This window comes from Monodon monoceros, unplaced genomic scaffold (assembly GCF_005190385.1).
Source record: "Monodon monoceros isolate NGI ecotype Baffin Bay Population unplaced genomic scaffold, NGI_Narwhal_1 Super_Scaffold_7, whole genome shotgun sequence".
In the NCBI taxonomy this organism is placed as follows: Eukaryota; Metazoa; Chordata; class Mammalia; order Artiodactyla; family Monodontidae; genus Monodon; species Monodon monoceros.
This window is the reverse complement of record NW_021703784.1, coordinates 57599578-57613629: the sequence shown is the minus strand read 5'-3', so window position 1 is coordinate 57613629 and position 14052 is coordinate 57599578. Positions and strand designations below refer to the sequence as shown.

Here is a 14052-nt window from a genome sequence, read left to right as displayed (position 1 = left end):
CAATGCCGAGCAGGGGACAGAAGGGGCGGGAGAGGGAGGGCTGAGGGCATAGAACACATCATTCATTCTGTGCACCCTCTCTGTGCACCCACTGGCGCTCCCATCACACCAGGTGTCTGGGCACATGGATTTGAGGGGTGGTCTCCCCAAGAGACCACTGAGCATTTGCTCAGTGCCAGGCACTGTGTTCATTTAAAAGCACCATTTCACGTAATCCTCCCAACCACCCTATTTTATACTTGAGGGAATTGAGGCTCAAGAGATAAAATAACTTGCTAAATATCACAGCCAGACAGGGCTGTCTGATACCATAGCTTAACAGGTACCTGCAGCGTCCCACTACCGAGCTCCCGCCCTGCCTCCAGGAAGCCTTCCTGGAGAGTTCAGAGAAAGGAACAGGCCTCACACCAGCTCATACTTGGGCCCAGACACCATTTCTGTCCCCATCGAGCGTTTCTCCTTGTCCACTCTGTGATGTCTGTCCTCCGTCTGACGGTCAGCAGCTGAGGCTGGCGCTGATCCGACACGATCGCACACACCCCCGTCAACGACAACACACCGCAATCCCTCTCATTCCCATGCAGCATCCACTCTGTGTCATACTCACCACCTCAGGGCAACACACAGGGACACGATCACTGTCACCTTCATATGGCACGTCCCACATACTCAGTGACACACAATCACTTCACAGTGTCCACAGTGTCACACATCACTGTCACGGGGCCACACACAGTGAAACTATCACTTTTGCCCTCAATCAGGGTGGCCCACCTTCAGCGTCACACACAATGTCTCAAGGTCCCCAGTGTCACCCTCACACAGCCTTACACATACAGTTCCAAGCTGGCTCTGTGTTGCACTGTCTCATTTCAGCGTCATCCAGGACCTTCTGACCTTAAAAATATCCACCTTTGGTGAAATGACATCATGTCTGAGATTTGTGTTAAAATACTTCAGCAAAGCAACCTATAAAATGGGAGAAAGTATTTGCAATCATATATCTAATAAGGGGTTAGTATCCAGAATATATAAAGAAGTCCTACAGCTCAACCACAAAGTAAACAAACAACCTGATTTTAAAATGGGCAAAGGCCTTGAATAGACATTTCTCTAAAGATGTACGAATGGCCAACAAGCACATGAAAAGACGCTCAGCAGCACTAATAATCAAGGAATGCAAATCAAAACTACAATGAGGGGCTTCCCTGGTGGTGCAGGGGTTAAGAATCCGTCTGCCAACGCAGGGGACATAGGTTCGAGCCCTGGTTCGGGAAGATCCCACATGCCACAGAGCAAGTAAGCCCGTGTGCCACAACTACCGAGCCCGCGTGCCACAACTACTGAAGCTGGGGTGCCTAGAGCCCGTGCTCCACAAGAAGAGAAGCCACTGTAATGAGAAGCCCGTGCACCATATCGAAGAGTAGCCCTGGTTCACTGCAACTAGAGCAAGCCCATGTGCAGCAATGAAGACCCAACACAGCCAAAAATAAAAAAATAAATAATAAATAAATGTACTTTAAAAAAAAGGAACCGCAATGAGATACCACCTCACACTCATTAGGATGGCTGCTATTAAGAAAAAAAAAGGACTTCCCTGGTGGCACAGTGGTTAAGAATCCTCCTGCCAATGCAGGCGACACGGGTTTGAGCCCTGGTCTGGGAAGATCCCACATGCCGCGGAGCAACGAAGCCCGTGCGCCACCACTACTGAGCCTGCACTCTAGAGCCCGCGAGCCACAACTACTGAGCCTGCGAGCCACAACTACTGAAGCCCGCAGGCCTAGAGCCTGTGCTCCGCAACAAAAAGAAGCCACCACAATGAGAAGCCTGCACACCGCAACGAAGACCCAATGGAGCCATAAATTAATTAATTAACTAATTAATTAAAGAAAAAAGAAAAAAATGTGTTGGTGAGGATGTGGAGAAACTGGAACCTGGTACACTGTTGGTGGGAGTGTAAAATGGTACAGCTGCTGTGGAAAACAGTATGGTGGTTCCTCAAAAATTAAAGATTAAGTTACCATATGACCCAGCAATTCCACTTCTGGTTATATATCTAAAAGAATTGAAAGCAGGATCTTAAAGAGCTATTTGTACAGCCATGTTCACAGCAGCACTATTCATAAAAGTCAAAAGGTGGAAGCAACCCAAGTGCCCATCAATGGATGAACTGGTAAACAAAATGTGGTTTATTCATGCAACAGAATATTATTCAGCCTCAAAGAGGAAAGGAATTCTGACATATGTTATAACATGGCATGGATGAACCTTGAGGACATTATGCTGAATGAAATGTCAGTCATGAAAAGACAAATACTGTATGATTCCACTTATATGATATACCTAGGATAGTCAGATTCATAGAGACAGAAAGTAGAAGAGTGGTTACCTGGGGCTGGGGGGAGGGGGAGATTGTTTAATGGGTATAAGTTTCAGTTTTGCAAAGTGAAAAATGTTCTGGAAAATGGCTGCACATCAATGTGAATGTACCTAACATCACTGAACCCTACATTTAAAAACAGTTAAGATGGTAAATTTTATATTATGCACATTTTATCACAATTAAAAAAATTTTTAATAATGTATTTCAAGAAAGGAAAATGAAAAGAAAAGAGGGGTAGATGAACTAAATATGTCTAAATCTTAATAACTGCTAGATTTGGGTGAGGGGTATATGGCAAGCGTATTGTATTCTCCCTCCTATTGTGTGTTTAAAATATTCCATAATAAAAAAAATTGTACTCTCCCTTGACCTCACACCTCTTTGCAGCAACCATGCCTCTCCTCTGCATCCCCACAGTGGAAGGTCTCCAAAGGGCTGACTATGCTCTGTCTTCACCTCCACTTACCACCTGCACAGGCCATCTGGCTTCTGGCCCCACCCTGTCCCCAACAGGGTTCTTGCCAGGCTTATTTAAGCACGTGGCCCAGCCCAGCACAATCTCCCTGATCCCACCTTACCTGACAGCGTGGCAGCCTCCCTCCCTGGTGAACCTCTCCCCTCCCGTGACTTCTGGCTTCACCTGTCTGGTCTCCTCCACCTCCCTGGCTGCCCCTCCTCTGTCTCTTTGCTGCTCCCCTTCACCTCAGGGCTCAGTCCTCATTCCTCACCTCTTCTCTCACTACGCTCTCTCCCTAGGTCATCCCAGCAAGGTCCATGGTTTAATAAAGCAGCTCTGCCTGCTGACTCCTAAATATATCCCCAGCCTGGCCTCTGCTGCCCACTGGACATCTTCACCTGGATGTCTGACTTACATCTGAAACAGGTCTGTCAGTCTCTACCTCCTTGTCCTCCCCCATCCCATGAGCCCTGACCTTCCCCGAGTCTTTACCCATCCCAGTAACATCTCCACCAACCATCCCTTGGTTCTTCAAGCCAGAAACCTGGCAGCCATCCTCCCTTTTTCCTTCTGGTTCATCCTCCAATTCATCAGCAAGTTCAGTCATTTCTACCTGCGAATATCTCCAAGGTTTGTCCATTTCTCTCCAACTCTGCCCACCCCTTAGCCCAGGCACCACCATCTCCTGCCTAGGGGGCTGCAGCAGCCTCCAACTGTCTGCCCGTCTCCTCTTGGCCCCTCCAACTGGTCCCCTGCATCCACTCTGCAGCCAGAGTACAGACTCTTTCAAAATCATAGACTGGATCATGTCATTTCCCTGCCTGAACCCGTCGGGCTCTTCCCATGACAGTATCACACACAGGGTTGTGTGTTCACAGTTCACGTTGTCACAACCATTACACACAGCATCACACATTCAATGTCAGGGTCAGGGTCACACAGTATCACACCCTGGTTTTCACACACTTGATGTCACTCTGTGTTACGCCCTTGGTCGCACACTCAGACTCACCATATGCCTGAGGCCCACACTGACCATTCAGTGTCAGACACTTGAGCTCCAAACTCAGGACCACACCTGTTATTGCACAGTGTCATTCATCTGTGTTTACATATTTCATCCTCACGGTGTCACACCCTCAGTGTCACACTTGGTCACTCAGCATCACAAAATCAGTATCGGTGTCACACACTTGGTGGCACATCCACTGTCTCACACAGTCTTGGACAAGTGGTGTCAGACACTCGCTATCACTCAGTGTCACATACTCAGTGTCACACGCAGTGACTCACTCACTCTTCACACAGTATCCCATGATTTCACAAGCGCAGTATCACACTGCAGAACACCCGCTGCCCCACAATCAGTGTCTCAGTGCCACCCTCAGCATCACCCTGGGTCCCACAAGCTCCCCCCACCGCCCCCCCCACTGGGTCCAGTCGCCAGAGCTGCTGCCCCATGTCAAGGCTGCTTCCTGTTGCTGTGCTCAGCCACTGCCTGCTCCTTCAAGGATTTCCTGTTGTCAGGGCCCCAGTCAGGCCTGGCCCAGCCTGGGATACACAGCCTAAAGCCCCAGAGCCAGCTGGCTGGCAGGAGCCCTGGGCCCCTCTACCTGCCCCTATCCTCGCTGGGCCCGTGGGATTTTCCCCCGTTCAATCAACCTGGATCCCCCGCGTACCTGGGCTTGTGCTGTGTCACTGAAAGGAGCTGACCTCTGGGCCCTGCCCCACTCCCAGAGTGCCCAGGCCTGTGCTTCCCAGAAGGGGGACTCTTGGGCAGCCTGGACGCAGCTGTCTGCATTGTCTGAGTAGCTTGGGACAAGACCTTAGCTGGTCTGCAGGGCTCAGACTGAAGCTGCTGGGAGCCAGAGGAGAGGGACTGGGCGTGAAAGGGGGAGGACACAGGGTTAGGGGGTTAGGGAGTTAGGGAAGGCTTCCCAGAGGAAGCCAGCTGAGAGCTGGGACAGACAAGGAAGTAGAAGAAAAGGCATCCCAAGGTGGGGGCAGCAGACAGGAGCCAAGGGTTGGAGGCAGGAACCGGAGGAGACAGGTTGGCAGGGATGAAGATAGGAATGTGAGAGGGCGTCAGGCTAGGCTGTGGGTTTCTCTCCCATCTGCTCCCTCCTCTCTCACACCAGCATTCAGACTCCAGCTCCAGGCCGGAGCCCCAGGGCATGCCCTTCCTGGTCCTGCCTTCGAGCCCCCCAGATTGCCCCTCAAGGCCGCCAAGCCCCCTCACCTCCTGCCCCAGGCCAGCCCGCAGGAAGGACAGGCGGAGGCCAGCACACGCTCCCCACACGGCCGAAGATAAATATTTCCCGGGAAACGGAACTTGTTCTCTCTGTGTTTACAGCCAAGGGCCAGGCAGAGTGGGGGGAGGGGAGGGGCCAGCCAGAGGAACCTCGTCCAGCCCTGGGGCCCACAGCATCTGGCCCGGCATTGCCCCAGACCTGCTGTGTGACTCTGAGTCAGTCCCCACCTCTCTCTGAGCCTCCACTGCAAGCCCTAAAGGGGACCTCCCTGGGCCTTGGCCTGCCCACAAGCCTGGCCCAGCTTCACCTGCATCTTCTCTGGGTGAAAATCCCTGGTGCTTGATGCCTCCCCCTTCAGACTAGGCTTCTCTAATGGCAGGACCTGCATCTGCCCATCTCTGCCTTGTCCTTGGTCAGTCAGGGGTGTGGACAGATGGATGGACAGACAGACAGAGAAACAGGCTGTGGTGGCAGCTGAGACCGCCTCCCTGGCCCAAGTTCCTGCACACCCTGGGCCTGTGCAGCCCGACAGGTGGGCCCAGACAGATGGCAGGGCCTCGGGCCCCCAGGGATGCCAGATGCTATGGCCAACTTGTTGTCAGCAGCTCCCTCGGGGCTGTGGGGCATCATGGAGGCCACTTGCTCCTGATGTGCGGAATCCAGAAGGAGGCTGGCACATCTGCCAGTTAGGAGCATTCGTTTAAGAATTTTAAATATGAGCCTGGAAAGTGCTGCCTGCAGCAGCCCTTCCAGCCTCGCCCCAATGCTCCCTGCATAGTAACCAGGGCTCCACTCACATGTCAGCCTTCTCCTGTGAAGACCTGGGGGCACCCTTCCCACAAACCCTTGCACAAGCTGCTCCTCTCACCTACAAAGCCTTTCCCAACCCCCATAGCAATCCTACCAGACAGGACCAGCTGGGCTCCTGCCCCTGCCTATGGCTGTCCCACCACGGGGGCCCACTTATCCACCATTGCTGGCCTCAGCCTCACTCCAGACTCTGAGACCAAGCGTTCCTCAGACCAGGACCCAGGGGCAAAGAGGTGTTTGGAGCTGGGTTCTCAGCATGGAGCCAGTCTCCTGCAGCATGTCCTGAGTCCTTGTTCCAGGCTCCTCTGTGCTCTTGGTCCCAGTCCTTTGTTGGTCCTTGTTGCCCTCAGGAGGTCCTCTCAGAAGTCGACCACATGGCTCTGACTATCCAGCTGATCTCTGGTCTCATCAGGGACCTTGACCCTCCCCATCCTTCAAAGTTCAAAGGCTGCCTCCTCCAGGAAGTCTCCAAGACTGCACCCAATACAGCAACTGCCCCCTTCTTAGAACTACTCCAACCGCACCCCACCCGCCCACAGCCATTCTCATTCCATCAGGAAGCATTTATTGAGCATCTACTAAAAACCACATGGGCCCAGGAGAGAAAAAGGGGACTCAGCCTTGGTTCCTACCTGCCAGGTGTTTATAACTATGTGGGAAAGGATGTATAGTCATTACAACTACGTGGGAAAGGATATATAACCACATGGGGTAACAAGTTATCCCACTGTAAGCTCAGGGAAACTTGGCGTTGTGAGTGCCCAGGATAAAGGAGAGGCTGACTTGAGCTGGGTGGAGGATGCAATCTGAGAGGACTTCATAGAGGAGGTGTCATCTAATCTGAGGCTTGAAAAGGGAGTAGGTGGAGAAAAAAGGGAAAGGCATTCCAGAGAGAGGGGTCAGTGCGAACAAAGTCAGGGAGGTCAGGAAGAGTGGGTGCCCTGGAAGTGAGCACTGCCATGTCTGGGGGACAAGGGATGGACATGAGGAGGTCCAGCAGGCATGGCTGGCAATGCCATGACAAGGGTGTGGTCTTTCCTTATCCCATGGGCAGGAATAGAGGAGTCAACTCCAGGCAGAGCATTAGGGTGCTTAGCGTGGATACCTGTAACCTTGTCCATGTCTGCCTCTTCCCCAGCCCCTGCCCCAGCTGGGGCTCCCAAGCCCCCATCTAGGCTCTGAGAGCCAGCACAGAGAGGGCATGGACCCAGAGTGCTCAGCTTACTACTTGAACTGCCTCAGCCCTGACATCCAGAGAGAGCAATGGCCCTGGCGCTGAAGGAGGATTGCAGACTGTGCCTGAAGAGCCCCTCTCCCAAGCCGGCCAGCTGGCACAGGGGCCAGGGGGCCATCCCAAGACGGTGTGCTGAACAGACGCCCGCTAGGTGGGAATGGGTCCTGGCAGGCCTGCTCTCGTGGCTGTCGTGCTGCCAGTGCCAGGAGAACGTGCTGTACCCACAGAACCTCCATGAACACCAGCCCAGCCCTGCAGTGCACCCTGTCTCACAGAGCACAGCTGTCTAGACCTGGCTCCAAGGATCTCACCCTTGAGGGAAGCAGGGAGGGTACCAACTCTCTCCAAGGACCTTCTGTGGGCCAGGCCTGAGGCAGGCACCTCACATATACTGTCTTTGTAACTTCTCCAAGCAGCTTTGCCCAATAATAGTGATTATGTCCAGTAACGATGAAGCTTCTTATCCCCCTTTGACAGGTGAGGAAACTGATGCTCAGGCTGGTTAAGGGACTGGCCCAAGGTCACACACCTAGGAAGTGGTGAAGCTGGGACTTGAACTCATGCCCATCTGACCCCATGGTCTGTCCACTGGGTGAGGCCGTCATCTCCCCAGGCTCTGCTCCCTCAGGAGGGCTCTTCATCAGTCTCCCATCCCTCTTCCCTCTTTCCCTCCAGTGGTCCCAATAGTTTGAGCAACACCCTAGGGTCCCTATTCTCTCCAGTCCTATCCTTTCTATGTTGCATCAACCTGTCTCTCCCCAGCAGGGCTGAGTGTGGGCCTGGGTACTCGGAAAAGGGTGCTAAGTAAACCCAGAAACAAAGCAGGCTCCGCCCAGAGGCCAGGAAGACACCTGCCATCTTTGTGGTGGGTGTGGGGCTGGAGGGCAGGATGGAGCTAAGAACTGAGGGGCTCAAAGCCCAAGATCCTCAGTATGAGAGAGGGGGCGGCAGGACCCAGGCCAAGGAAAGGCAGAGGGAGCAAATGGGGATGATCTGGGGATGCCTCATGGGGAGGGGGAGAAAGGAAGGGCAGAACTTGAATTTGCAGGGAGCATGGCCAAGGGCCTAGGGAAAGGAAGCTATGAACAGAGGCATAAACAAGAAGCCTGGGCCTTACTCCTTCCCTTGGGACCCAGCTCCCATTGCCCAGGATGGTCTCAGCTTCTCCAAAGCTCTCTCCCCTCTCCACTTCCTGGGAGGATGACAAACCCAGTCTTTCCTAGCGGGTGGCAGCAGCTGCGGGGACACTGCTGGCTCCCAGGAACGCCATCTGCCCCAGCTCTGGGGGAGCCCCACCCCACGGGGAGTGCCGTAACCATAAATAAATTAATAATGACTTTCCTGTTCCCCTCCTCCCTCCCCCTTCCCCAGCGCCCAGCTGCAGGCACACTCTCAGGGCTGGGCTCCATGTCCCAGCCGTGAGCCCACGCTGACCCCACTAGGCACCAGGCCCTGTGTGAGCGTCTTTTGCCATCTCACCTGAGGGCAGGGAGAGAGCAAGGGTTGGGCACGAGACACAGCTCCACTCTCAGCTCTGCCTCCGATTCACTCACTGTGTGACCCCGCTGGGCTTCAGCTTCCCCAAAGTAGACGATTAACAGCCCCTGCCTCCCAGGGAGGTTGTGGGGATTAAACAGGGAAGTGTGTCTAAAGCTCCTGGCCCAGAGGAGGGGCTGATATGGCAACAGCCTCCCCTTCCTCTCAGCCAGGCCCTGGGCACAAAGGAGGTTCATCTGAGGTTTGCTGTTTGGTCCGATTTCATACACACCCCTCCTCTGTGCCAACCTTCACCACCCCCGGCCCACCCCATTTCTGCTGCTCAAGGCCCCACGGACACTGACAATTCCTATGAGGCCCCCCAAAGGCATGGTCAGGGGCTGGGACGGCACCCCTCATCTCAAAGGAAAGGCACTCGCTGAGCCCTCACCAGGTACCCTTTGGAGGGCGGTGGGAGACCCAGGAATGAAAAAGGCACATCCCAGGCAGGGCTCAAGATGCTCACAGTTCAGAGAGGAAGACACACAGAGCCACATAATGGAGAAAACAGGGTGCTAAAGGCACAGACAGCAGAATGCCCCAGCGGCTGGTGGCCAGGGCAGGAGAGCTCAGAGGAGGGAGCATGAGAGGCAGGGAGGGCTTCCTGGAGGAGGGGAGGCTAGAGCTGAGCCCAGAAGGATTTGGGAAGCTGAGGGGGGAAGAGGCCAGCAGGAGCGGTTCTAGGGAGGCAGGAGCGGATGAAGGGGGGACTGCAACCTGCCTGGGCTGCAGAGGGAGCCCGGGGAGGGGGAGCATGGAAAATTTTTAAGCCGAAAAGTGACAAGTTCAGGTTTGTGTGTTAGAAAGATCCTGCTGGCAGCCACATGGAGAATGGGGGCAACTGAAAGCAGACAGCCAGTGACTGTTCAGGGGAAAGATGACCAGTCCCGGACTGGGGCAGGCAGAGGGAGAGCAGGAGAGGAGTTCAGGAAATACTTAGGGCAGAGAATCAAGAGGGAATTGTTGGGTGAGAGTGGGGAGGACAAGGGAGGTGTCATGACACCCAGGTGACTTGGGAGGAGGACGAATCCTCAGGGGGAGAGAACTCTAGGGTGGGAGAGGTGGTCTTGGTGTGGGGTGACCCTAGGCTGGAGGGGGTGGGGCTGGGATTCGGCTCCAGCCTCCCAGTCCTCCCAGGGGTGGGGGCAGTGCTCAGACTGACCCCCAGCTTGCGCCCCCCACCCCCCCAAGCCCACCCACTCCTCCCTCCGCTGAGCTCTCACCTGCAGTGTGCCGTCTCTACTCCCTGGGGGCACTGGCTCCTGTGCAAGGAGGTCCCGGCTGGCTGCAGAGACAAGAAGGCCAGGGGCTGAGGCCTGCCAGGCCTTCTCCCCTTCTCCCCAGGCTGCCCCTCCCCCAGCCCCTAGCAGGCCTGGGGTCTCCTGTCTCCCACAGGTGGCCTCCTCCAGGGAGCCTTGCCTGATGGCACCCTGCTTCCCATGGCCTCTGGCTCTGGTGTATTCTCAGTCCCTCAACTCTGAGAACAGAGCTAAACTCTTTCCTTAAGCCTGGGGCTCCTCAGGAGTGGAAAACCGCATTTTTACTCTTTCTGTGGTCCCCTGCACTTCTGCTTCTCTCCCTTCACTTCCCCTCTCTAAGCCTCAGCTTCCCGTCTATAAAATGGGATTTGTAGTGCCCAGCTCACACAGTCACTGGGCTGGGCTCCCAGCTGGGGTTGCTGTGAATCCTAAGTGAATGGGACCATACGTGGGAGTCCTCAGCCCAGTCTGGACTCCAATCGGACCCCCAACCTGCATCCTATAAGCACTACTCCACGGCTTCTCAAGGGCTGGTACACACAGAAGCCAGTGCCTCAGGAGCTCCTCATTCTCAGGAGCCCACCGCCTGGGTGGCATCCGGAACCCCAGCCGCTCTGGGAGGCACTGCCCAGGGGCTGGCTGTCCCTCCCCACCCCCATCCACAAGCATACCCAGGCATCAGACAGGCACAGGCGGCGGGATATTCTGAGCCTGGCTTCATTCCCGTCAGCTGCTGGCCGCTATGCCAGCCTGGTGCGGGCGCGGGGGCTGATTTGATTTGGCAGCTTCAGAAGCGTGTGGTGGGGAGGGGGAGGGGGAGGGGGGGATGAGACACCCATCCCTGCTAGGAAATAGCCTCAGGCACTCAGCGAGCTGGGGAGGTTTGGGTTCCCTGCCTGGTGCCCCGTCTTCTCACTCAGGCTCTGGACACCTGCCCGTGACTGCTGGAATCTACGGTTTTCCTTAGTGGTGACCATAGGGGTGACAGTAGCTGCACCTAGCGTGTGGATGCTTGTAGCAAGGTGTCTGGTTGTCCCACGTGTCCCTGTGTCCTGTGGGCGTCTCCCTACTCAGCAGTGCTTTCAGCTGGGCCCGAGTGTCGCCCAGGATTCATGGGTCTGGGGGGTGGGGTGGGGGACGATGGTCTACACGGGACCATCTCCCAGGGCGACTGTGGCTCCATGGCTGGGCCTTGATGGGGGACTGTCTGCAGCCCAGGGCATGGCAAGGTCACGCATGCGCCTGCATCTACTGCAGGGCCTCGTGTGCATTGGCTCGCCCAGTTCCTTCCCTCTGTGCGATGACCCCGCTAACCCAGCCATGTCCGGCAGAGGAAATGACGGGGACCAAGATAAGTGCCTGACCTCAGGGCCCATCCCTTTTGTCTGAAAGCCTAAGCCTTCTTTACTTAACCCTGGCCTCCAATGGTCCACCCACCACCACCAAATTGCCCCAGGACAGCCCCTTCCCCTGCCCCTTGAGAAGAAGCAGTGCTAGTTTCACTTGATTCTCACTGCCCCCCAGGCTCTCCACCACTCCCTGAAGAGGCTCCTGCCCCACGCCCCCCTGGGTCCCCATCACCCACTTCAAGAACAGGGAAGGTGGACAGGATGAGTGGGTCTCGGCTAGGCATTCACAGCGCCTCCATAATCCCGCCCCAGCCTTGGCATTTACCACCCTCCTGCCTGCCCCATACTCAGAGCAGCTCACCCCTCCCAGAGGTCCCAGGAATCTCCACCACTCTGTTAATATGCTGCTGGTACCATGGGGACCTGGCTTCCACAGCTTCCAATTAGAGAGCTGCTGCTGGAGGCCAGGGGCTCTGATGCTCTGACCTCTGCACTGAAAGGGCAGGGGGCGGCGTGTCAGACCAGGACCCTAGTCCTAAGAGGTCCACAGGCCAGGACTGTGTCCCAGACGCCAGCCAGGAGGTCAGGGTAGGGTGGAGCCTACTTTGGGAAAGACGCAATGTCTCATCTGTCACCGCCTCCCCATTGTCCCACTGTCCTCTGGGGACCTCAGGACTCTCCCCACCCAGCCACAGGAAGCTAAGCCCCTCCTGAGACAGAAGGAGGGAACACTGAAGGAGGGGCTCCAGGACCAGAGAGAGACTCAGCCGTGCCCTTGGGGTCACAGAGGAGGAACCTAGGCTCAATAGGACTCAGTTGTCACAAAGGGGCTGGTGGGATGAAGACTCTGCAGAGAGGTCCTGGGGGGCTTCCTGGAGGAGGTGTGTGGTACCTCACAGGAAGAGAACACTAGGTTCCAGGACAGCCTCCTAACTACGTGGTACAGGTTTGTACCTGGGACCTGTATGTAGTTGCAAGTGTCTTTGTGTCCATCTGTGCATGGGTGTGCATCCCAGTCATGGAGTCCCCAGCTCTGGACTATGTCCCAAGGGCAGGGTCTGCCTGAGGTAGGGGTCAGCCAGGCAGCAGATCAGAGGACAAAGAAAAGAAGGGAGAACAGCTCAGGGCTGAGGAGAGAAGCCTGTCAGGTTGGTCATGACACAGTCAGTCCTCAAACCCTAGATGCCTGATGCCAAGACAGGGTGCTTCCGTGACCCGGGCTCTGCCACAGCCTACTGTGCAACTTTGGACAGGACCTTCCCCTCTCTGAGCTACTGTTCTCATCGGAAGAATAAAAGGAATGGACTTGATGACCTCCTAGGGCCCTCACAAGTCCAACAATCTTTTGGAGAGACTGACACACAAAGACAGCCAGAGGTGGACCCTTACAGAGATGGGGAGAGAGCTCAAAAGGAAGCAGAGACGACAGCAAGGGGTGGGATGGCAGGAGGACAAGAGAGGAGAACCCCAGGGAGGCCCATCGTGGGTCAGGGAGCTGGGGAGGGGTTCCCTGCTGGGGACCCTGTCCTCAGGGCCAAGACAGGACATGGTAGACAATGCAGCCTTGCGCATGACAGGGAGCAGTTGTCACCACCCCACCTGCCTCCTGGCCTGTGGGAGGAGAAAGATGGTGGGTAACAGACAAATGCTCTGCCCCCCTGACCTGGGTCCTGCCTCCACTCCAGCTCTCCAGGTGTTCCAGGGGAAAGGGGGGAGCTGCAGGCAAAGGGGAGCTCCCAGGGCTGGGAATCAGGAAGCCGTGTTTTAGGCCCTGCTGTGCTGTGGGATCGGGGCCAACTCCCAGCCTCCATCACTTGATCTGTGAACCCAGCAGGCTGGGTCTTGTGCAGCAGTACTGGGTTCTGAGGGCCCCAGCCAGGGTGGGCTCTCTAGAGGGCTGAGATCCTTCTCTCCTGCTTGGAGGTTCTTTCCCCACCTTTGATGTGGGTGCTAAGACTGTGCACAGTCCAAGAGGCAGCAAGCCGCTGGACAAAGGAGCTGGCCTTGTGCTGGGCAGGAGGCCTGTGCTACAAGGGAGCCCCCATCGGTCATCAGCCCTCCAGGCCCCCTGGCCTGGGACCTCCCTTCCGTAAGCCCTTCTCACAGCCACGCCCAGGGCACAAGCAGGGTCCTCCCTCCTTGGCCTGCGCTCAAAGGGTGCCAATGGGTCCCTAGCCGATGTCCACACTGCCCCTCTGGCTGCCTGGCCTCTGCCCTAGGCGGAGGCCCTTTGTACTTGGGCCCTCACAGGCAGGGCTTCGTGCAGTCCCGTGTCTGTGTCCAGGAAGTGTTCATGTCCTGTTTTCCCCCTCAGGCCGAGGCTGCCAGGGAAGGAGAGGGTGGGGGTAAGCAGGCCTCTCCTTCCTCCACTGTGGACATTCCTCCCAGAGGCTTTAGGGGCTGGAAGGAAAGGGTACTCCTCTCTCTGCCATAGTCTGAAATGACTGAAGACTGGAGGCAGAGGGATGAAGGAGATGACCCCTTACCCTGAAAGCTTAGGGAGTGGTGGATCTTGCACACGCACGCACACCGGTTCTGCTGCGGCAGGAGAGACTATCCGTGCAACCCAGGCTGAGATGGTCTCCTTCCCCACTGACACCAACCCAGCCCCTCCTCCCCTTCCTCCCTGGGGGTGGGGGCCACCCCGCCACCCCAAGCTGTCTCCATTGCTTCTTGCTATGTTTTTAATAACTGAACATCGACATTAACAAGGCAGGTGGTTGCAGCTCTTCCCAGCAACCCCATTTAGAATCATTGAATCATCAAATC

General features: G+C 55.9%; 1 protein-coding gene across 8 annotated transcripts in view; it reads right to left on the bottom strand.

Annotated features, from left to right (window-relative positions):
* Nucleotides 1–14052, bottom strand: part of PDE2A (phosphodiesterase 2A) — a 101616-nt gene that overhangs the window by 51378 nt on the left and 36186 nt on the right. For 2 of the 8 annotated variants that reach the window (XM_029208849.1, XM_029208853.1), the window contains exon 2: nucleotides 9899–9960. The exons of the other annotated variants lie outside the window; for them this stretch is intronic. In XM_029208849.1, coding sequence (XP_029064682.1) covers nucleotides 9899–9960 — 62 coding nt within the window. The remainder of the gene's footprint in view (nucleotides 1–9898; nucleotides 9961–14052) is intronic. 8 annotated transcript variants of the gene reach the window in all.